This window comes from Passer domesticus, chromosome Z (assembly GCF_036417665.1).
Source record: "Passer domesticus isolate bPasDom1 chromosome Z, bPasDom1.hap1, whole genome shotgun sequence".
Lineage (NCBI taxonomy): Eukaryota > Metazoa > Chordata > Aves > Passeriformes > Passeridae > Passer > Passer domesticus.
Window position 1 is genome coordinate 61,641,941 of NC_087512.1, and position 24,846 is coordinate 61,666,786.

Genomic DNA, 24,846 nt, shown 5'->3' on the forward strand with positions numbered 1-24,846 from the left:
ATGTGAAGTTCTTTATTTCATAAGATTGCTGCTTCTGTATATTTGTTGTTTTACTAGATCTTTTTGCTTGAAGTAATGAGCTTGTCAGCTTCCTTTGTAAACACTTGGAAAGTTTTTCTGGAATTTGTGCTGCATAGGTATGTGTATTTGTTGCTTATTCATTTAGCTTGTTAAGATCTCTGAATACCTTCTGAAGAAAGGAGGTGGCTTAGGGTTTTAGGCAGTTCACAGTACCTCACTGGATATCCTTCTACCCTCTGTCAGATTAACTGGATTCACATTTGGACAATATGTGTTTTTCTCAGTGAGTTTTAACATTTTTGTTTTAAGTCCAAATACACCAACTTGTCTTAGGAGGTACTTTGAATTTTTTAAAAAAGAAACTCCTTTTCTGGCAAGAAGGCTATAAACCTGCTATTTCATGTTTACTATAACCAAAATAAATTAGTGAAAAAAATAGATCTATTAATTATTGAGATGTTTGAATTGGTTATATGATCTAGGAGGGTTTTGACGCTATGTAATACGTGCATTCCTGTATTTGTGAGTTTTATATTTCAGACCATCCAGTGTTCTCAGGATGCAGCTTTTTGCATTATTAGCTAGGATCTTTGCAACACACTCTGCTCATTTACAGTCTGCTGGATACTTCACTGGCAGTAGATGCATCCTAGCAGTAGCCTGCGTTTTATTATTAAAATCTGTCATTCCACTCCTTTCACAGAACAGAAGATGTTTTATTATGGTGTTTCAAATACATGTTTGAGCTATCCCATAACCAGATAAATAAGTCCTTTACAACAAATTAAGCTTGCAGCGTGCTGTAAGCCATATGTTTACTTCATTTGCAATTGTGCTGCAGGCAAGCACTTTCCTCATGGTTCGTTCCAGTTGTGGACTTTGTTATGGGCTGGAATGTTATGGCTACTTTTAGAGTGTTTCCTGAGCTGATTCATTTTTTCCGTTCATCTCTTTGTAAATAGAGGTAAGTTTAAAAGCCTTGGAAAACTATTTAAAATTACTCTTGAGAGTCGGGGTTATACAAAAGGCTGGAGCAGTAACGGGGAGTGATGACAGGTTACATAAATTTCACATTAGACAACAGGTATGATAAGAAATTGCATTTCTCAGTGTCTGGTGTCTCCAGATGCCATGTGACACTGAACTACCAAGTTGCTGGTCTTGACTTCTGACTCCATTTTTGTAGAGATCTTTCATTTAAAAGCTGCTTATAAATGATATGTAAGCATAAGAAGTTTTAATTCGCATACACATTAACACCCAGTGAAAAGAAAATGGTCTTTTAAGATAAATGCTATCACATGTCAAGACAATGTCAGTCAGTAGCTGCATACTGACTGACAGTTTTAATTTGATATGGTTTTAAATTTTAGAATTAAAAAATGAATTGTATTTTCTATAGTTAACTGGGAGTTTGTATTCTCTAAAATATTTCTAAAAGGAAAAGCCAGTGTCACAACCTTAAGAACTTGTTAGGGGTAACCACATTTAGACACCACCCGGCTTGACCGGGGGCTGTATCAGCAAGTTGCATAGTAAAGGTACAGGGAAAGGTAAGTCAGATATGGGAGTTAAATAGGTTTCAAAGCAGATTTAAACAGCAAAGTAGCATGACCAACGTTTAATAAATATTTTGCATTATTCTAAACTAAAGGCCTGTTTTATATTGTCTTATTTGTGTTTATTGAAGGCCTGCATTATGTTTATGGTTCCTAAGATAGAAAAGCCTCTGGAAGGAGATTAAAGCTCAAGTCCAGATCAGGAAAGTGAAGAACTACTGTGGAAAACAGGCTGCATAAGTGAATGTGTTTTGGGTAAGTAGACTGTGGTAGAAAGGGAAAAGCGGGGGATGGAAGGTGGGTGATCATGGAGTAACTCAGCCTGTGAGTGCAGGTATAGTTGGCCAGCAGACCAATGACAAGAATGTTTTCAGCATTAGCTGTATCTTCAGCACAGCAACCTTGCAGTAATTTGAATATGGTATCAACTAAATGTAATAGGTTTCTCACTGTTTTGACAGTTGCTGGTTGATTATTTTCCTGTTGGCCAGGAACTTAGTGGGTGTTAAAAAAGCATGCTTGTATACAGGAACTTGGAAAATATAAAAGATCCTTCATAAAAGTGTGCAAATGTATATGTTACCAGGTGAAACTAAAGATAATTAGTATCCAGCATCTGCCAGCATGTTCTAACCAGAACAGTGGATTCCTTCAGGGAAATTAATGTATTCTTTTGTGAAAGCCTCTGACCTTGACTGTGGGAAGAGGGGTTAAACTGCACAGACTCACTGTTTTCCACAGCAAAACTTGTGCTCAAAGGAGCATTTCATAATAACTAATATGCCTGGGCTGGCTTAAATATTTCCATGCCTACAGTTATAACTTTGACCCTCTAGGTGGCAATACACCTTCACAGCAAGTTATCACGAATCTGGAAAATGTTTTGGTATGCTTCTATTCCAGACTGCTACTGAAAATTCAAGCAGTGACATCATGAATGCTAATCATTTCCTTACTTGATACATAAATAAGGGCAGATCAACTCACAAGTCCCTGATCATAAGGTGACACGAAATTTTCAGCATAACTAGAGTAAAAACGTTGTGTCAAGCAGTTTTGATTCATCTCTTAATTCTCTCCAAATTTCCTCATCTGCCAAAAAACCAAAAAGCAGCCAACCAAACCCAATTATCAATTTAATACATGGGATTTTGTTGTCACTGCCTTGTATTGCTGTTTCCTTTTACTGGGGATCAAGCTTTATCAGATTGTGTGTTGGATGAAAACCTCAGTTGGTGTCTGAAGGCTACTTGAAGTGTCTAATATGAGGAAGAGAAAGGTAAGTGCTAATTCAAAAGAAATTAACTCACAAAGTATTTAAATGTTTGTATATAGGTAATTATTTGCAGAGTATGAAGAAAATTAGAGAAGAGATACTTATTTTCCTATTTCCTGATTAAAATTCCTGCTTCATACTTTTTGTATTAGAGAATTTGATGGTGATGTATAGTATATTTTAACAGTAAATTTTAATTACTGTTGCATTTGAAAATAATAGTTGTAGTCAGTAGTAATTTAAGTTTTTAATGTTCTTGGTGAAGTATTCTTGTATTCATGACTTCTTAGTCACTTCTAAGGACTTAAAAAATATTCTTCTTTCTTCTCTTAAAGCCATAGAGATAATAACTTTTTCTCCTACTGAAGGAAAAAGTAGTTTTTTTATTCGTGATATGTTACCATTCCTAGGGAAAGAAATGTGAAAACAGGATAGAGGCAAACTAAATTTTTGTTTCTATGATTACTTTGTTTTCAAAAATATTATGGTGGATTATTGTTTTCCTGCTTTTTTTTTGTCTTATTTTACTCATTTAATGAACTTTTAAAAGGGATATGGACTAGCTAAGCATTACATTTTCTTTCCAGTTTCTTTATGTGAATGCTTGCAGTTCATATTTGGATTGGAATATGATTAATTAAGTGATTTATCAAGTATGAGATTGAGAAAATTAAACAAAAATAGCATTGTCCTATCTGCGGTGAAGTTTAAGCTAGAGAAAATCCTTTCATGCAGAGCTATAAATGGAAATGAGCCATTCATTGTTGTCTTGCACAGGTGAATTTTGTAACATCCTTCATTTGAGTAGTATACAGATGCTCTTCTACCTAAATTGAAACACAATAATAAATTGTATTGGATCTACTCAAAGTGTCAAATACCTCTCTCTGAAGCCTGATACTACATGTGGGATATTGTCTTTTGGTGCTTCTACTTGTAGAGTATGGACATTGCTTTTAGTTTCTTTTAATTCCTGGAATGAAAAAAACCCCACAAAAACAGCCACCTTATTTTGTTTCTGATTACATAATTATTATGTAAAAACTGCTTTGGCATAAAGTAAGCTACCAAAATCCTTCGGTTTCATGATCATCAGTTGGAAACCAAAATTTTAAAAAAATCAAATAATCACAAAAGGTTGCATCTGTGTATGCTCTAATAGTTTTTCTTCTTTTACCTTTATGAAATTGGAGAAACAAAACTGTGATTGAAAAGAGGAAAATCTACTTCAGACAAACCTCTGTATTTCTAAATGTGTAAGGTGCAAATGCAAAGACACCGAAGACAGCTTTTAACTGTAGAAATTTAACTCATAAAAATAATTCTGAAGTAAGATTGTGAAATACAGTAGGTAAAAATCAGTCACTAATTTGATGTGATGGAACTAAACTGATTTCATCTCCTAGGCTAGTCAGTTTTTCCTCAGAAAAGAAAAATACTTAAGATGTTTTCATATGAGGAAGGAATTTAAGAGAATACGACTTAAAATATCACCTATGCTGATTCCTCTGGTAATAAAAACTACAATTTAAAAAGACACTATAGCAATTAGCAAACAGATTGGTATAAAAATTATGTAAGGACTAAGACACTGGGTTATAAGAGAAGAATGTTGTTTTAGAAATGGGTGATTGCTGCAAGGAAAGAGTAAACTTAATTTCTTGAATAGAAGTAAGCTTAAATTTATTCTGCTTTCCTTTTAGAAATCTGGGTACCTAAAGGTGAAATTAGAGCAGCAACAACAAACAGCCAAGTTAATGAGTTTGACTGTTCATATTATGGTATATTTCTATTATTTAGTATGGGATAGCTACTCAAAACACTATTTAAAGAATAGCTGTCATAACAGTGCTCTGCCTAGCTGACACCAGCATCTGCTGATAACTGCCTGCTGCTTTCAACACGGGGTACTCAAAGCCATGCCCTGCAGGACAGGTGAATCCAAATGGTTCCCTGCCTTTTCTGCCATGGCTTGGCCATCAGGCTGTACATGATGGGGAACCTTTGCCCAGGCCCCACAATTACTAGGGTAGCCTGTGAAAGCCAACAGTCAAGTGTTTGTTCCTTGCCTGCAGAGCAGCAAGCGGTTATTAAACACACATGTCACATGAACATGGATGTGTCTTTGGCCCTTGGAAGGCTGGCACAGACAACAGACAGTATTCACCATGAAACTGCCCATCTTCCTGCACTGTATAATCTGGCATTGCTTTAAGTCTTGTGTTCCACTCTGAGAATGGGTGTGCTCAGTGTACTTCATGGATACCCTAGTAAATTCAGGTTTCCCTCTTGCCTCCAGCAATAGGCCACTAAAGGACAGACTTCCTTCTTCCTTAGTGAAGCATGCTGCTCCATATACATTCATCACTGTTTAACCCTTGATTTTCAGGTATTTGATTTGTAGGTATTTTTAATTTTTTTTCTTTTTTTTGTGAATAGCTGATTTTTAGGTAAATAATTTTCAGTTAGTTCAAATTAAAGAGATTGGTCATGTGGATAAGCCTCTTTTTTCAGTCTTAAGCACAAAGATTTTTGTTTGTCTCCTGTAAAGCTCAAAGCATTTCCTGTAGAACATCCTTGAATATGAATTAATATTTGATTTTAAAAATAAATATTATTTAATTTTTAAATTTGATATAAAATTTTAAATATAAATTTAAAATCTAGCTCCAATCCCTGCTGCCATGGAAAGGGACACGTCTCACTACACCAGGTTGCTCAAGGCCTTATCCAACCTGGCATAGAACACTACCAGGGTTGGGACACTCCAGCTTCCCTGCAGGTCCCTTTCAGATACTGGAAGGTTGCTATGAGGTCTCTTGTGCAGTCTGCACAGTCCCAACTTTCTCAGCCTGTCTTTGTAGTGGTCATGTTCCAGTCCTTTTACCAACCTCATGGCCCTCTGGTCTTGCTTCAACAGTTCCATGTCCTTCTTATGTTGGGGACACCAGAACTGTACACAGGGTGAGTGACTTCAGGTGGGTCACACAAGAGCAGAGCGGAGGGGCAGAATCACCTCCTTTAATCTGCTGGCTAGACTCCTTTGGATGTATCCTGGAATGCATTTGGTTTTCTGGCTTGCAAGTGCACACTGCTGGCCCATGTTGAGTTTTTCATCAACTATCACCCCCAAATCTTTGTCCATGGGGCTGCTCTCAATTACATCTCTGCCCAACCTGTGGGTGTGTCTGGGATTGCCCTGAGCCAGGTGTAGGACCTTGCACTTAGGTTTGTTGAATTTATGAGGTTTGCACTGGCTCACCTCTCAAGCCTGTCAGCGTCCCTCTGGATGTCATCCCTTCCCTCCAACATTGACTGCACAACTCAACTTGATGTCATTGGCAAATGTGCTGAGGTGCTCTTGCTCCCTGTGTCCATGTCACCAATAAGGTGTTGAGGAGTATCAGCACACTACCAACCCCGGCTTGTGTATGTTCCAGTATGAAAAAACTGGTTGGAAAGCAAAATACAGATTTTGAAAATTGTTTTAAAATGAGAATTTGAGAGCTCTGGGGGAGCTCTCTGGAGAAAATGTCATTGAAGAATCCATATGCCTGTCATTTTACACAGTCCAGAAAGCTAAGTCAGACAGAAATCATACCTTCTAGGAGTACACTGAAAGGTGATACTTTTGAAAAATCTGTTGACCACTCTGAGGGATACAAGAAGTGAGAGAGCTAACAGAAGAAAGGCAATATTTCCTGAGGACTATTGTACAAAACTGCTTATTCTTAGAAGTAGGAATTGTGTTATTGATCAATAAAGGCTCCCCAGAGACTTGGAAAATTTTAAAGGTGATTCTGTTTAGCTACACATTCCATCTGAGGAGTCATTGAATGTTGAGGTAAAGACCACAATGCTATACTTTTGTTCTGGATCTTCCTTGTGTTTGTCTTCACTACCTGAAAGGAGGTTGTAGTGAGGCAGTTGAGATTCTGTCACAAGTAACAAGAGAAGACCAGAGGAAATAGCCTCAAGTTGTGCCAGGGAGGCTTAGATTGCATATTAGGGTAACATTCTTCCCTTGAGGGGCTGCCAAGCATTAGGATAGGCAGCTCAGAGAAGTGATAGAGTCACCATCCCTGGAGGTTTTTAAAAGATGGCACAGTGTTATTGTTTAGTGGTGAACTTTGCAGTGCTAGGGTAATGGTTGGTTGATCTTAGAGGTCTTTTTTAATCTAAATGACTCTATGGATCTATAATTGTTGTCCTGCGAAAGTACAATGTGCTTCTCTATAACTGTAAAGCATTTATCCACATGAGATGGAGGTTACTACACCTTAAAGCTGCCAAACACACTTCTACACTAAGTCCTCTTAGAATGCCTCCACAAATTTTCCTACTAATTTTCTGTTAAGAAAATTTAGTAACAGAGACAAGACACACCATATGAAATATTGTTTCTCCATTCTGGACTGTGATGTCCTGCTGTAGGAAGCAGTATACTGGTATCCATGGGACCATCACTGCAAGCACAGAAACTATTTGTGATTGTAACAGGATTAAACCATTCTATTGCATTTTCTTCTTTGGGTCTACACCAAGGGTATTTCAGAATGCATTCCAGGAGAATGATGATTGGTTTTCGTGACTGTGACCATCATGTTGACAAAACTTACCCCTTTACATTACTGGCAACTAGAAATTCTAAAGTTATAAAAACAGTTTCTCTCACAGAATAAGTTCTGCAGACTGTCCAACTGACTTCAAATAATTCTTCATTAATACAATGTTAGGGATACAATGTCCTATGTTCAGGGATTTAGAGCCATACTCAGATATCAATAACTACTTGTTGCATGGGTGCATGCCTAAAAGAGAAAACATCCTATCTGTGTGTAATTCAATATTCAAAATTCTCTTCTTTCTTGTCTCCTGTTGAAGCATATTTATCATGTGAACAAGTAAATGTCTGACATTTATATGCCTGTCTGGGTTCTATCTTCTTTTAATAATGAAAAAAAATCTATTCGTGATGAGGGAAGTAATGTTCTCCTTTGCTGGCAGATCAGTTTCTAATATCAGTGTGCACTGGGCAGCAGGAGGAAAGATTTACTATGATCAGACCCGGAACAATCATTGTATGTATGGATACTGTGAAATAAGCAATAAAGCATGACTTAAGCTCACTCCCAGGAGGTTGCCTTCACACACTGTATGTTGAAGGTGAAGACCAAAGAAGAAAATTCTGTTCTGTTGTAGTTCAAAATCTGCATCGTAAAAAAAAATTATATTTTGTGTTATAAGGAACAACATTCTGCCACAATGTCTTTTCACAGCATGCTAAAGCAGAGGCTGAAACAGTCATCATCTGATGAGTATGTTCAATATATCTCCTGCCAGCCTTTGTTCTTGGATTGACTTACGCTACTTTAGTTTTGTTAGACAAAGATAAACCTGAAGGGAGGCTGATTTGTTGATGATGATATGAATGGGGAGAAATCAGTTTTATTTCTTGCTCCTCTCTTTGCTGTATCATCAGTTCTCGAAGGTCTGCTAGGGCACTAGGGCAAAGGTAAAGGTGTGTATATAGTCTTATGAAACTCGGTATCTTCAGTGTGCTTGGACATGATGAAACAATGAAACTGGGAGTTCCCTCTAAAACAAATTAGTGCATGAGATATAAATTAGTTTGGGCTTTTTCACTCTGAACCCTGTATGAATATCTTGTTGATTCTGCCTGATTAAACATAATGGATGGAAAAAACACCAAAAACATTTCAGTGTACTTTGCTGGATATGAGGTATGATATAACAGATCTTAGAGAACAGAGAGGGTGTCTGGATGTTTATGCCTTTGCAGGCCACCCATGGAAACAACAGAAACAAACCCATTCCTCTTTGGTAAGTGTTTGTATGAAGCATATTATCCTCCTTTGAGACTGCTTTTTGGTACCCTTGGACTTTGTCAACTATGCAAGGTGATTAATGAATTAATGAAGTAATATTTTGACAAGTGTATATTTACCTTACTTAGGACATGAAAAGCAAGAGATGTGATGCACTGTTCCTAATGAGCATCCAAGAACTGAACTGTTTGCACTGCTGTTGAGGTGACAGTTTAGACACTACAAATAAAGAACTAAGAGAAAAAGAAGCTTAAAAGATGAACAAGCAAGATAGCACTGGTCTTAAGGTAAGTCTGTAGAAATAAGATTGATAAGGAGGAAACATCTCAGCAGTTCTGGTTTCTAGAGAAAGCAGGAGAGTACATGAGAGTGATGTGGACTTCGGACTACTCAAGTGGCTGTTATAAAGCATACCACATGTGTTCTCATATCAGTGAAGTTCTGAGGAATTGGGTGTGGGAGTTTGCAGCATAAATTGACTTATATGGCTTTTCTCAGATTTTTAGGTCTTTGTACAGGTAAGAAATGGCAAGACCTGATTTCAGGGAAGACTGAGAATTTCTTATGTCTGAAAGAGTCTTCACAAGTTAGAAAAAATGACAGAAACTTGGAATTAAGAAAACGCCTGTAGTCAGTGGAATATGTACATGTAGTTGTGATGCATTAATCCAATGCACCTGCATGTGCTGGGATACTTGCATTTCAAGTTTCTTATGAAGTTCAGATTCATATGAAGAGTGGGCACAGCAACAGTTATTGATACCTCCTATTAAAAGATTTATTTTTTTCATTCATAAACATTGATGATACTAGCAAATTGAGCCAAATGTTTCTATGCTGAACTCATGATGACTTGATTGAGAAAATTTAATTGATAGTAGCGTGGTACCTTAAAATAAAGGTGTAGCTAGGTAAAGAATTAACATGATGTTCAACACCTGCTAAAATTTCTAGAAGTCCGTCCTGTTATTAGAAGCTGTGATACTTTCTTAAGGCCTACTGTGTGGGAAATGCAATACAAAAGTGTAAAGTCAAAATAGAAGAAATACAAGAAGCAGAAAACCATGTTGGCAGGGGGCTGGAAACAGTTTTGTTATTGTCTCTGTCTTTGAAATAGTTTATATGAAACGACTGCCAAGTCAGTATTTCAAAAGCTGCTGAGGCATGCCCAATGACCAAGCAGACCAAGCAGTGTTTTGGGGTGCTGCTGAGCCTGTGTGTATGGCCTATCTTCTCCCTAGTGCTCACAGAGGCTCTGCTCAGGCTCCTAAAATGGAACACCATGGATTGAAGGCAAGCTTCTCCTGTAGGGAGGAGGGGGAATGAGAGCTGAGCACAACAGAGAAAGATAAGAATTGGCTGAGCAGGAAAATTAGAAACTGAGACCAGAAAACAGAAGAAAGGTTTAGGAAGTGCAAGTGGATAGGAAATACAGATAACATCCAGAATCAGATAGACATTTGAGCTCAAAGTCAATGCAGTGGCCAGAAAGCAACAAAATGAAAGAAACGGTAGTCAAGAAGCAGATGAGAGAGCACAGTTGAGAAACCAAAGAACTGGAGACTGGGATTTATTATAGGAAGAGGGTAAGTTTGAGATAAGAGGAAATGGAGATTGACTGAAAAGTAAGGTTTGAGAAACAAGTAGAAAAAAACAAAGACTGGAAACTAATTCAGGATAAAGAAGAATGCTATATGCCTGTTTTATTAGTTTACAGTATGTACAACCAGCTATAATTATTGCAGGGACTTTGATTTGATGGCTGTGGTCCTTGGGACATTCAAAGGCTCCAGTCCTGCAGGGGAGAGTGGTAACTGCTGAGGGGCTGTTGAAGTTCCTTCTTTAAATTTTGTCAGTGTGGAAAAAGTGATAGAGAAGGTATGTGAAGATGACTAGGAAGATCAAGAACCTAAGTGTTCAAAAATGTATCCAAATTTTATCACATTATGAAGATTTTAATTAATACACTGGTCACAGACTGTTTTCTTGTTCATTGCTTGTGTTCACTGTCATGAGCTGTAATACTGCTACTGTTCCTTTTTCACATTATTGCCTTCAATAATGGCTTGGATTACCTGTGGTTCAAGTCTTCGTCTTTCATAATTCAAGACAATTGCTGCTTTCCTCTTGGACCTTCTTGCTACTTTTATCATAACTTATACCATGAATTTACTTTTACAGCCCCTTGAAAAATGTCTGAGGCATTAGGAGGGGGGCTGAGATGGAGGCAAACCAGAGTCACAAATCATATGCTGGTTTCGGGGTGCCTGTGATCCGGCCTCCCGATTTGGCAGAGTGAAAGAAGAACAGAATTTGGCAGTGGAAGAAGAATGCAGCTGGGCCCAGGTGGGGAAGCATGTCAGGGGCGATCTCCTCGGCCCGGCCGTCGAGGCTCCCTGGGCAGACGGCAGCCAGGGCAGAGCGGATGCCCGCCCCGCACAGGAAAGCGTGGCCGCGGCGGCAGCATGCACCTGCCAGGACTGGGGGCAGATAGATAGCACCCGCCAGGACTGGGGGCAGATAGACAGATAGCACCCGCCAGGACTGGGGGTAGATGGATAGATAGACAGCACCTGCCAGGACTGGGGGCAGATAGCATCTGGCTCGCCCAGGAGCCAGGGGTAAAGGACAGCGCCCCGCCCGCCCCGCGCTGCCGCCGCGGGACAAGGATCGGGGGGCCGCGGCATGGCGGCGTGGCGGGAGCTGCTGCTGTCGCCGCTGGGCTCCGCGTGGCGCTGCTGGGGACGCGGCTGGCAGCCCCCGCACCGCGAGCGCGCGGACCCGCAGGTGAGGGCGGCGCGGCCGGCGGCGACCCCGCTGTCCCCCAGCACGGGCGGTGCCGTGTCCCTCCGTGCCCCCGAGTCCTGCCGTGTCCCGCGGAGCAGCGGAGGCTGGGAGCGGTCCCGTCCGGGCTCAGCCGGCTCCAGCGGGGCCGCAGCCGCGCCGAGCGGCCGTGCGCGGCCAGCGGCGCCAGGCTCCGTCTGAAAGGCCGGGCGGCTTGGGGGGAGCAGATCAGTGTTAGCTGACGGCAAAGAGAAACCCCATGACTTCTGGGGGCTGTTTTAGCAGGGATTCGGTGTTCTGGGGCCGGTGCTGTTTAGTTCCGTGTATTTCTGCAGACGGGGATTGGGTTGGTTTCATACAAACGCATAGATCTGTTCGTATTCTAGTGGTCGTGAGAGGCTTTTAGCGCAAAAAGAGACTGCCCACGCTGCGGGTATGCAGTTTTGCCGTAGTGCTATTCCGAATAGCCGTGAGGTTAGGTGCAACATGTCAGAAAAGTGCCTCCAGCTTTAGTAAATTGTCACTTCTTTCTACTATGATGCTGACTGAATGTTAGTGTTTGTTTGTTTGTCGTTTTGGAGGTTTTTTTTTTTTTTTTTTTTTTTTTTTTTTTTTTTTTTTCCCTTTCTTTAAATTTAAAGATGGAATGTTTGTTATTCAGATATTTGGAGTTTTAAAAGAGAACTCTGCTACTATACATAACATTATGAACCTGGATGATATTTCACAGAGATTGTGCTGTAGTAACATTGCTTTAGCAAAGTATCTTCTTAATCTTTTTCAGATATACTTGCTGATAAAAGAAACGTGTATACAATGGAATATTCTTTATATGTCTCTTTATGAACATCCTTTTCAAAATACACAATATCTGCTTGTAAATTAAGGAAAAACATGAGCTAGTGTTTCAAGTTGTGAACATCTGAAGTTAAACCACAAAATTCTGCTACCAAAACACTGGAGTAGACACTGGAGTAGCCAATTTTTAGCTTTATGTCTTTTGGACTTGCCAGGGGAATTGTAATGTTACTTATAAGAATCAGTGGGTACTGATATGAGCCTAAAATGAGTTTAAAGAAATATCATAGTTTTCTTTCTCTTTGAAGCATGCTCTAAAGTTGTGACATGAATTTGCAGCTTTTGAGTAAATTTATCTTATACCATAACAACCTTATTTAAAGTAGTATCAGGCTTATATAGTAGTATTAAAACCACATTAAACAACAAATAGGTTATTGTGTTTGAACCAGTTTCCTTAATTGTTTTGTGGCTTGATAAGGAAAAAATGTAGATTTCATGACTGTTACAAGGTCAGGGAACAGGGACCGCCTAGTCGTGAATGTGTAGAAGTATTCTGCTTCTAGTAGTAACTAGAACCAGGAAGAAAGCATAACAATCAACCAGAACTCTACCAGAAAAAGACATTTCGCTTTGAGTTTTATGGTGACTCTTTTTTAATTTTTTTTTATTTATTTTGAGAATAGGGAGCAGACAATTGTTACTTGTTGCTGCTTTCCCTCTCTGCCCCTTTGTGACCCCCTAGTGAAAGGCAAAATACCATATAGTAGCTTGAAAATAATAGAAGGTAGGTGAGTTTGAAATGTCTACTGGTCGTAAAGGAAAATATAGTTTCAATAAACATGTCTGTCCGGGCATACATATGATTATGCAGTGCAGACAGTACTCCAGTCTGGGCTGTGGTAAATGATTCATCTGCCTCCATTTCAGTTTTCAAAATTTATGTTGGCACCTAAGAGCACAGATCCCTCTGGGGCCAGTGAAACCTTATGTACATGTTGATTTGCTTTGGAGGTGGAGAACCTCATGGGACTGGAAACAGTGGAGTGTCATTCTTCCATTCTCCCCAGAAGTTCTTGTTTGCCTCTGCATAACCATAGTGGGAGGTGTCCTGAATAATAGAAAACAGGTTTTAATGGCCATGAAGCCAGAATTTTGCTGTCTTTAAAGTGGTGTTGCAGTGCAGGACAGCATGTCACAGGAAAGCTGCAGCAGTATGAGAGGAAGGTCAGTCCCTTCATGTTGCTGTCAGCACTAGGATGAACATGTTATTTGTCTGTTACAAATAAGATGGTACAGACCATGCTGGACTGCTGTATCCCATCTACAATTGTGGCTGTAATCTAGTGTGGCTGACAGTGAGGCTGTAATCTAGTCTGTGGAAGCTAAATTAAACTATTCCAGGAGGAAAAAATTATGTGAACTATTGTATTAGTCTTCATACCTATTTTCCTACATAAATAGCTCCTTCATCCCTCCTTTTTGTGGTTCAGATTATCTAAAGTTTATTTTTTATTTAGTAGCACTAGGTTAAGGGAAAATCCTTGCATGTGTGCATCCCTCCAGCAGGCTGATCTGTAGGATTTTCTGTGCTCTCTCTGGAGGCATTAGGTTCAAACAGGGTAATCCAATTTTTTGAGAATTGCAGCAATGAGTTTGAGGCTTCTTGGATGAGACACAACAAAATAAGAATCTGAGGTGGTCACAGTTTAAGCAAGTTTTGATCTTCCCTCTGTGTTCTTTTCAGACAGGCTCTATCAAATGCTGTGTAAACATTCCTTGATTATTACTGTGTAACATACATTCTAGGTAAAACCTTGTGATCATCTCTGTATGACTTGAATTACCAGTTCTTTTGCTTTTCGTTATTCTCTCTAACACTTTTCCTCAGTTTCTGAGGTGGTCATACTTTTGCATCCCAGCTGAAAGAATAGAGACCCTGGTCAGGGTCCAAAGCTGTTTAAGTCTCAAAAAAGGCCAGTAGCATTAAAGCACTTGTCTTCATCCTTTCTGTAGGATTGCCCTTCCTTTGAATCTCTGTCGTTGTGCAGTTGCTGGTACATCCTGTTCTAAGGTGTACAGTACCCTCTATCCTATCTATATATAGGAACAGAATGAGGCATGTAAAAGCAGTTTCTTTCTTGGTGTTCTTTATACCAGGAATCAAGCTGGGTGCTGTCATGATGTACTTTGATAAATGCTAGTCAGAGAAAGGGGTTTTTAAAACCCATTGGTGATATGACATATTGTCGTCTCAGTTTCCAAATCACAAGTCCTTTGGTTGATAATAAAATTGTTGCTTCTGGTTTTTTGTAATTATTAAGTCTTAGAGATGAGAGTGAAGGCCAACCCTCTTCAGTGTTATCAGTAATGGAAATGTCTGCAGAGGAATTGTGGCAAATGCATGCCTCCCAGCTTTCAGTGGTTTCAGGTATAGTGATCTGGAACTTGGTAAGCACCATGGCTGCACTTTGGTGTCAGCTCTGTGATGTAAGAAAATTAGTGTTTCCACTATGGCAATGTTTTCCTAGTGAGCTCATAGTGCTAGAAATTGCACATGGGTGACTGGCACTCAGTTGTATCTGAAGGGTTGGCAGCTGTTGTGACTCTAGTGCTACTTTAGGCTGCATTGTTGAGGTCAGGTGGTGGAAATAAATTTTTTACCAGCCTGGCTGGGGTGGGATGATCCCAGGTTTGATCAGTTCTAGTCCTATCAATCCTATCAACCAGTGCATTTGATATACCTTGTATTGGTGCAATTCAACCCTCAAAGAGGCATAGCAGAGCTTCTACAAGTACATGCCAAGTGCTTATGAAATACATCCACCTCTCTGCCTGCTGCTCAGCCACTGTTTCAGAAAGGCTGTGTAGCAGTGCTGTGCAACCTCAGCCCTCACAGTGAGCTTGTCCTGTCCATTCTCCTTACAGCACCCTTCTTGCCCCTGCTCTGGCCCTTCTCTCATCACTTGTGCCACCACAGTTCATGAGACCATCCCAACACACATGCAGGCATCCCTGTGAGCAGAGAGTGCTGCCAGAAGGCTGGGGGGCATTTGGAGCTGCCACTTGAGGGAGAGGGTTTGTCATCATGGTGGAGCAGACAGGAGAACATGCCTTGGAACATAGCCTGCCTGCTGGGAGCCTGGAGCCACAGCCCAGCTTTGTGCCAGGAGGGCAGTGCTGATGGCTGCCAAGTCATTCAGTGCAGCCTGGCTTAAACTGCAATCACAGTTGCTCCTTTCTGCCTTAGGGAGTCACTTTTGCCACTGTTGTAACCCCCAGTGAATAAACCTGGTGTGGCTTGGACTTGAGGCTGAAGGTGCAGAAAGACCTGGTGGAGAGCTTGGGGGTGTGCCCAGGTGGTCTCTGGGGCAAAGGGGTACAAAGTGGCCCTGCAATCCTCAGTGGCTGCTCTCAGGCCATGGGTGACTCTTCCTCCAGCAAGTTTGTGGGTCTGTAACGTTTGATGGGTTGATGACGTGACTTATCTGTCATTAATAACAATTTAATATTAACTGTGAGACAGCATGAAAAAGGAAAGTTTTGGTTTTTTTTTTTTTTGGAAGGTGGTGTGGAGGGCAGAGTTGAGGAGAGAGATAAGACACATCCAGGTGAGAAATGCAGAAGTGAGGCTGGCCATACCTTCAGCCTCTTTAGAAATCACCCAAGATATGTTTCCTCTTTCTTTGGAAAATGCAATTTCAGTTCTGTGGCCTTGTAGCGTGTGCAAGAGCCGCTGTATGCAGCTGTCAAGCCCAAGAAGATTTTGTTACTACGTGAGACAAGCAATGCAGCAAAAAGAATTCTGATAGAAATGACAGTGAACAGTCATATGGCTCCAGAGGCAAGCTGTGTGGATTGTTTGCATCATGGAATCATAGAAGCACAGAATAGTTTGGGTTGGCAGCGACCCTAAAGATCACCTAGTTCCACCCTACCTGGCACCTTCTTCTAGAGCAGGTTGTTAATAAAGTGTGACTTCCTGCAGCCCTTTGTGTTTCTTCCAGCTGAATTTTGCAGCTGCATTTGCTTTTCACATCAGATATTACAGATATGTCTGACCTTTAGAGAGTCACCTCTGTAGTCAACATTAAACCCTGTGTTGGGAAAACTTAAAACAGGCAAAAGAAAGCTCTGATATTTACTATCAGATAAGTTTTTTCTCTTCCTCCTCCTGGTTTAAATTAGGTAGACCTTTGTGCTCCATGATTTTGAATCCTTTGATGGAGGAACACATTTGTCACAGCAATGGGTGCTTGACCTCTGTGCTTGCTCAGTGCTAGGTAGATGAGACCCAATTTTAAAAGGAGCAAGTTGATTAGCTTTTGATAAGGTCAAGTCTTAACAAGTAACAAGAACTGCCTTTCAAAGTGGAAATCTGAATGAGACTTGAAACATTGTATTGACTCTCCGAATAATACATTTGAAACATCATTTTCTTATGGCTTCTTGGATTTTTACTTTAAAATTACTTACAACAAGATCATTTAATTTGGGACACATAACTTGCTTTGAATATTTATCATTTTCTGATTATATTGCCTTGATTAATAAAAAACACCAAATGCCTGACTTTCTTTGGGACTGACTTCCAAAATATTGTTGGCAAGACATTAAAAAATGGTGAAAATTTTGTCTCCAAAAGAGACACAGTAAAATAAGGCATTGTTATTTTTAAAGATCTATAATAATTTTCAAATATAGTTTGGATCAATTTGCCATTTCTTTCTCTGTTACTGGTGCCTGCTTTTATTTGCTGCAAGTTTTAGGCATCTTCTGTATTTTATTCTGCAATTTGGACTGGTTTTGTCAATTAAAATATTTAGAATATGTATTTCTGTATCTTTACATATGACTAACTTGTTCAATAATTCATATCTTTATGCTGCCCATTGAACTGGTTTTATATGAGATGATATACAGTATTATATTGTATACAGTGCCAAAATAAACCAAATGTTAGCTTTTAACGAGGTGGCTGCCATCAGCTATAGGCAGATTTTTAAATTATGTGTTTAATTTACAAAGTTACAAAAGCAGTCAGATCCAAACTGCCAGCAATCATTGTGCTTCTGAAACAGTGGGTTTTGGAGTGACCCGCTTTTGGTGGAAGGCTGAATTATGTGTCATGTCACAGAGACTTTTTGCATTTCCAGTTGGGGAAACCTATTTTTAAGCAATTCACAAATATCTCCTGCCAGTAAAAGATTTCTATCAATGTTTTTGAGACTTGTTTCAATGAAGAATATAAATTGTGGTTTGAGATTTCTTGCGTTTACTTCTTTTGCAAAATCCTGGGATGTTGGCAGCAGTGTTGAGGTGAGGTTTTGTGAGTCCTTCCCCACTGAGCCCAGTGCCACAGGCTATACAGATAGACAGGTCTGCTCAGCCCCTCCCTCTGCAAACCAGGAGTTCTTCCACCAGCACCTGCATTCTGAGCTGGGTGTGCTCTTGGAGCAGTGCTCTTTGATGTGTTTTTCTAAGACATTGCATGTTAAAGGAGAGCAGAAAGGCTTACTTGATCAGTTAATAAACTTAAAAAGTAGAAAGTAATAAACTAATTAAAGGTCTAATATTCCAGACTAAGATAAGATTTCCATCAGTTTTTTATTCCCTGTGTCCCAGGAGTCAAGATGAGTTTTTTTCACAACGAGGGTTTTGGTTTTAGTATTGCCTCCATTTTGTTGTCATTTGGTATGTGTGTTGGTATTTGTTGTGTTGTGTGGTCTACTCTGGATCAGAAGCACCACACTGGAAAGCCCAATAAAGTCAAAGGGCTTTTGTATTTTTGGCTAAGCTTGGATTCAAAATAGTGGAAACAGTTTTATGAGCCTTTGATGCAAGACCCTAATCCAGAAAATCACTTAAACGTACCTACTTAGCTTTTAAGTATATTTGATTAACTGTGAAAGAAAATGCTACAGCACTTTGGAATGAAGTTTGAATTAATGTATTTTTGAAAAGCTAACACACTACTTTGGTTCTGATAAAAAAAAACAAAAAACAAAACAACCCTAAAATCTCTCTTCAGAAGGACTGATGCATTATAAGAAATTCTGTTATCCTTCTCTGACTTGGATCTGCATTTATCCTGCAAGCACGGGTGACTTCTGTTAGTGTTTGTACTGTATTTGTGAACACCTAAGAATATGTTTCCAGTGGATGAGTTTGAATTGGTTACTAGGAAATAATCACAGAAATTCTGCTGTGACCTGAAATTACATATTGTCTTTAAAAGGGGAAAATAGAAATGCTTCTCAGTGCAACTGAATCTGCAGTCTGCCTTCAAAGGCAGTTTGAGATTAGCTGATACTTGTTTTATGATTGGCTGTGGTGGACAGGTGAACAGTGGAAACATTCAAATGAAATTATTTGCACAATATATTTCAAATCTTAGTGAATTTTAGTGATGAAAATTTTCTCATGAATTCTATTGCTTATAGTTGTGTATTTCCACACATGTCCGGAATCTTGAATACTGGGGCAAAGAAGTAGGTAAGAAAGACTGGAAAAGCAAAAGCTGCCAGTTAATAATGGATGCACCAATGTGTTGTAGTGATGGAGAGGAACCATAGCATGTCTGTGTTACAGAGCCAGGTGGTTTTCTTATGACAGGGTAGCCTGAACACAAGGAAACTCTAGGAGACCTGAGAGGCCATTGAAAACCTCTCATGAGTTCATATTTTACTACACGTGACCCTGGAGTTTTGCAATGTTTTTCTACCCCAGTGGACCCAGAGTGGTGTTCTTTGTTTAGCAGTCAAATGTTACATTACTTCACACCATAAGCATGCATGGAGTGGGTGCTGAACCACAAAGTTCCTGCTCTGAAAAGCTTATGTGAGACAGCCTGTTAAGTTGGAAATCTCTTTAATACTGGCAGTAATAGAACCAGTTGGTAATGAAGCCATGTAGAGTTTTCAGGAGTAAGGAAGGGTTCAAGATATACCAGCACGCTTAAGCCCCAAGCTCTTGTGAAATAGTCTTGAATACCAGCTTACAGGAACTCTGGCAATATTTCAGGTATCTAGTTACTGCAAGTGACATGCTACATGCGAAGTTAATATGGAAAGGGTTTAAGATATTTTAGGACACTGCTTGCAGTGGATTCTTGCACTACCTGTAATAAGGGGAAGTTCTTTCCCTCCTCTGATGTTTTTCAATAAAGATTTGCTATAGACTGCACCATACTGACTTCTCACAGACACCTGAAAAGAGTACCTCCCTCCTTCACAGGTGCTGAAAGTCAGTTTGGATCTTTCAGGTATTTCTGACTATTAACAGCGTTAGCAAGGTTCTTTGCAGGTATGCTTGAGTATTCAGGCAATTCTATTTGCCACATGATCAACTGTTGCTTTTTTAAAGAGTGTTTGCTTTCATCTAATAATTTTGAGGACAAGAAAATGGTGTATATGATGCAATTTTTAGAATTTTTTTTCTCTAATATTTTGACAAACTTGTTCAACAGTGCAGAAATAGAAATACTGGGACTAGTAGTTAAGAGCTTTTAGAAAATCCCAGCTCTTTGGAAGTGACATTGTGTACTGGTTTCACTAATCAGAGAGTGTATGCAGAGCTGAGGTATGGTGCTTGACAGAAATTTTCAGCTCTCTTGAGGTACTGTTTTGGCTAAGGCACTATGTTTCTCTATTATCAGTACAAATTTGTTGCAGTTTCAGTAAGCTGCTTACAACTTGATTGTTCTGCCTAGCTTCCAGCACAACTGTACTTTGCCTAAATGAACTAACCTGTTATGTAAACTGGCTAGTCATTGTGTGATCTCTAATTATCTGCACCTGTCTGGAACTACGGTGTGTCATTAAAAGCAGTTGCTGGTGTTTTGTCCAAAAATAACATGTTTCAATAATGGATGGCGTTATTCTGCACAGAGATGTGTCCCATCAAATTTTCTTTAGCAGGGAATTGAACAGCGTCCACAGCCCATGGCGTTTCATTAGGAAATATGTGTATCTGTGTCTTTCACCCTAAAGTGGGCATAAGTACAGCTAAGGATACTAAAAGATTGTTGTTTCGTATTGACAGTGTAACCTAGTTTTCCTGAGTTTGGTACTTGACCAGGGAACAGTGTTTATTGTCTGGTCTTCAAGGAGCTGAATGTTTCCTGCCACTCTTGGTTTAGTAAAGCAAATTTCAGAGCAGGGAGAGTGTACATTAACCCCCTGCTTGGCAGTGTTTATTTGTCACAATGCATCTACAGGCTTTGGCTTCAGCAAGCCTTTGCAGGGATGGTGGTGGAGGGGTGTGTGGGCTGAGGCAGTAGAAAGCAGAAGCAAAAATTGAAGCATTCATGCATTTTTGTTGGATGGGTGGTGGTGAAATCAGTGAGGGGAGCAGCACAGCAGGGCATCACAGGGCTGCATTGCCCTGTCCCTGGAGACTGGTGAACCAAGCTCTGTGCACCTGCCCAGCCACCCCAGTGGGATGGTGGCACAGTCACTCTCCTTGCTGATAGCACCCCTGCATTTTGAAGAACCTCTGTGCTAGGCTGGGTTTTTAGGTTTTGTCTACTCTCACTGCTCAACAGAAAGAATTTTAAAGAAATGAGTGGTGCATATGTTTTCTTATATATTACACTCTGATCTCTTTCTTTACTTTTGGAAAATTTAGTTTTTGAACATTTTGACCTGACAATGTCCCTTTAATACCATATTATGCAAGGATCTCAGACATTAAAGATATTGGAAAAGTGATTAAAAGCAATATTCTAAAAACTACTCATGTGCCTTAAATTTCAGAGCCAAACTCTTGCCACTCCATTGACTAAATCAGTCTGGAAATCTCCAAAGCCTCTTCTGTGGCAGGGAATTATAAGCAGCAAACCTAATCCTCAGACTGGTGAGAAAAGACAAGCCAAAAGTCCCAAAAACAGGTCTCAGGACTTCCTTAGAGGAAAAAGCAGGAGGAAAGCTGCAATATAAATGTTGCTTCAGGTCTTTGGTATACCAGAGCAGAAATTTGCCAGTCAGAAGGAGTGTGTAGTTGAGTTTTTGTCTAGGATTTGGTGGTGAAAAGGATACATGTCATTGACATGGATGTACCTGAGATGTATGTACCTCATAGTAGTGACAGGGAACATTTTTATTTGTTGTTGAAATTTAATTAAATTATGACCACTTCAGAATATTAGTCAGAGTTTTGTGAAAGGAGATGTACATGCTACAGAAGTCTTTTACAAAAGTAGGAATCAAGAGCTGGACTAGAAAAGTCTGCAGTTCAGAAGTCTTCTCTTTCTGTTTTTATTTGCCCAGCCCTGAAGTCATGGATGGCTGTAAAAAAGCATGAAGTTTCAAACACCTTTTCCTAATGCTATAATCAGTCTAAAAGCCTAAGAAAAGCCTTAGATTAAGAAATTAATGTTAACGTTCTGCTGTAAATTGTACATACTAAGTGAAGATTTTACCTATAAAAATTAAGAATAATTACATAATTAAGTCCCAGACATTTCAAAGTTCAGCATCCAGCAGTTAGTGCTCCTTTCAGGGAATTTGATCCTGATAAACTTGAAGAGAAAGGTTCAAAAATTTCCAGGGAGATTCTTTGAAAAAAAAACTGTGTGCCATAGTGGCTGTTCAGTTTGCTGAGCTGTAACAGGCATCACTGACAGAGCACTCCAGGAGGCAGGGGAGAAAACCCACCTGTCAGCCACCCTGAGTGCTGGGTCCCTCCTTTTGCATTTCATTCTAGACCTAGTTCAGCAAAATATAACCAGAATGCATCTGTTCTTGACTGTGTGAAGATTAATAAAAGAAGGACTCAACCATTCCTTTCAGGTAAAATGAAAATCTTGCCTTTTTTGACACAGCTTTAGTAAGATTGCAGTTTGCTAGTCTTCTGGCAGAAGAAGAATGCAATACTTAAAGCAATTTTGATTAATCCTTGCCTCTATTGTACATGTGCTTGACAGAACATCTAAATAATTCTCATGGTGGCAGTAAATTGAAATATTGATCTTGGGGAATTCTGTAAAGCGTGGAGTTGAAGGGCTAGGACTGTTCAGAGATGTAGCTTCAGCATGTAGTCTTAGACATTAAATGATGGGAATAGTTCTGAGTTATCTGTATACAGCCATATTGTCATTACCGTGCAATTTTTGACATAATGTTCTGAAGTTCAGGAATGCATTTATATTTGAAATCTCTTTTTAGCCCCCAAAATCTTGGATTGAAGAAGCCTTCAGTAAAAGAGAATGTGCCCACATTATTCCCAGCTCAAAAGAACCACACAGGTAAAGTGTGGAAATTCTCTTCTTTTCTGTTACATTTAAAAAGAATCAGAATAATTTTATGGGCATTGTGTTTGGCTTGGACAGTGTTTTTTAGTGTCTCAGCCAATGATTGCTGGTCTATGGGTTTTCATGGATCCCATTCCCAGTCTGTTTTATATGAAACTGTATATTTGAATTATAAATTGATAGCAATTAACCTTGTTATGCTTCTTAGATTTGTTGTGTGTCAGTGTGGTGACAAAAACAAGTGTGGTGTCCAATAAAGAGACGAAGTTACATGGAGTTACTGCTGCACCATTTTTCCCTTCCTCAGAAGGGAAAACTGCTGCTGATCACAATCTTCTGATACAGAAATTTCTGATCATACTGGTGTAGAGTATGAGAAGAATAAGGAAGAGATCAAATCCTCAACCTGTGCTTTGGGACCTGAGGAAGCAAACATAACTTGGCATTCTGTATTATGTATCTAGTGAATGGTGTGGCCTAGATAAATTTGGGGATCACACTCTGAGAATGTAAACTTGTAATTTTGATCATATGATTTTGAACACATGGATAGTGTAGCATATGTAAGATAGATAGCTCTACTATGAAATGCATCTCTGACATACAGCTCTGATTTGCAAAATGCCAAACAAATCACTGAAGTTATCCAGTACATTTTCCAGGGGTTAGTGGTAGAGATGACAGCCTGCTTTGTTGTTGATAAGAATTTTTTCACTGTTGAATTGATACTCTAAGAAGAAAGTAAAAACTGTCTTATTTTACACAAGCATATATTAATTACTCACCTTTCATTCACAGATGTCCTGCAGGATGCCAGGTGTGCCAGAATTTAATCAGGTAAGACTGCATAAAAATATATGGACTATTTTTATAGTGACCTAGTAATAGGCAATCCTAGTCAAGGAAGCAATGGCAAGAGAAATAGCTTTCTTGTTTTATGATCAGAGCAGCATTTCTAGGGATGTGCTGAAGAATGCTTGGCATAAGTATAAGTAGAATAAATGGTGTGATAATCTTTGATTTATTTGGACGAGAAAATTCTACCCAAATACCTTGTGTGCATGATTTTATTTTAATCTCCTCAGATTGATTGAAAGGCAGAAATGTGTCTTTAAATGAGAGTCAATTCCAGCTATACCCAAGATTATATGAAGTCTATAGAAATAGAGAACAGTGGCAATTATAGAAAGAAAAAAAAATGGAGAAGAAAAAGGGTAAAAGAAATATCCCTATTATAGGTTTTTTGAAGATTTTTCATCTTCTCTGCAGTGAGGATTCTGAGTCCCTGCTTTTGGGAAGGCAAACAGCAAAAAATTAATTACTTTGGTGCTTTTAAAATTGTGTTGTTTTCTAGGGAAATTGTACTTTGTGACCTGTATTAAATAGTTGCTTTCAATCCAATATTTGTCATTCAGATGGTATTGCCAAACACATTTTGGTACTGTATATTTATGATATACATTATCAGTTATTTGTTTTGTGTTAAAGGCATCTGATAGCTGAGGCAAAAACTGGTGACTAGCAAGCTGGTGTCAAGTAGTCCTATAATCTTTATATATCTTAATAATAATTATCTGCCTTTTCGTTATGCTTTACATTTCATTTTGCTTCTGAGATTTACAAGAGTCATGTTTCACAAAGAGTAAATAAATTACTCCTGACATCAGATCACTGTAAAGGGCTGATATGCAGAATGGTGCTGGCATTGTAAGGCAGCAGATTTGTGTTTCTGTTCAGAAAGTGTGAGCTCCTTCTAAGAGAATGGTCTCATGTATATCTTGCTTTAGAGCAGAAGAATAGATATTCAAAGATTTTTGCAGGTCTTTCTGAGAGAAGAAATGCAGGGGTTGTTTTAATGCTTCCTGCTAACCTGCAGATACTCATCTGTGTATCACAACTAAAGTTAAATTTGCCTTCAAAATACAGTAGTTTAATTTCATGTCTGTCAAGACTTTACTGCAGTTCTGTGGTTCTCCCCCTCTCCCCACCTCAAAGTGACCATATTGTTAATGAGTCTGGGAGGATCAGTAGGACAAAAATTAACATACAGAAGTGGAAAACCAAAAGATGAGCTTTCACCAAAGCAGCCTCCTAGTCAAACACAGTTTAGCTGCATAAATGTGAATACAACACTAGGAAAGGGAGGAAGAGAAACAGGAAGTGTGCACTCCATTTCACGGATTTGTTTTTTTCTTTCACCTTCTTTGTCAAGACTTCCTATATCTTTGTGTGTCTTTTATCTTGTAGTTGTTTCTCTCAGTTTTTGCTGAGCATTTTCATGCTGCTTAGTTTAATAGGATTCCAGTT

At 39.3% G+C, this 24,846-nt stretch overlaps 1 protein-coding gene and 1 long non-coding RNA gene across 8 annotated transcripts in view; both read left to right on the top strand.

Annotated features, from left to right (window-relative positions):
* Positions 1-146: 146 nt before the first annotated feature.
* Positions 147-24,846, top strand: part of TRPM6 (transient receptor potential cation channel subfamily M member 6) — a 98,335-nt gene continuing 73,635 nt past the window's right edge. For 5 of the 7 annotated variants that reach the window (XR_010352281.1, XR_010352282.1, XM_064403211.1 and 2 more), the window contains exons 1-4: positions 147-2,859; positions 8,834-8,992; positions 22,454-22,533; positions 23,338-23,376. Coding sequence is in view for 4 of the 7 variants with exons in the window: in XM_064403211.1 (XP_064259281.1) it covers positions 8,963-8,992; positions 22,454-22,533; positions 23,338-23,376 (149 nt within the window). In the remaining 3 variants the exon portion in view is untranslated. Of the gene's footprint in view, positions 2,860-8,132; positions 8,701-8,833; positions 8,993-21,939; positions 22,079-22,453; positions 22,534-23,337; positions 23,377-24,846 lie in introns of those variants that run through there. The other 2 variants (XM_064403212.1, XM_064403215.1) reach the window with 2 other exon arrangements.
* LOC135290626 (uncharacterized) lies at positions 13,804-16,260 on the top strand. The gene is made up of 3 exons (XR_010353382.1): positions 13,804-14,924; positions 15,854-15,898; positions 16,009-16,260. It is a non-coding gene; the product is annotated as an uncharacterized LOC135290626 (long non-coding RNA).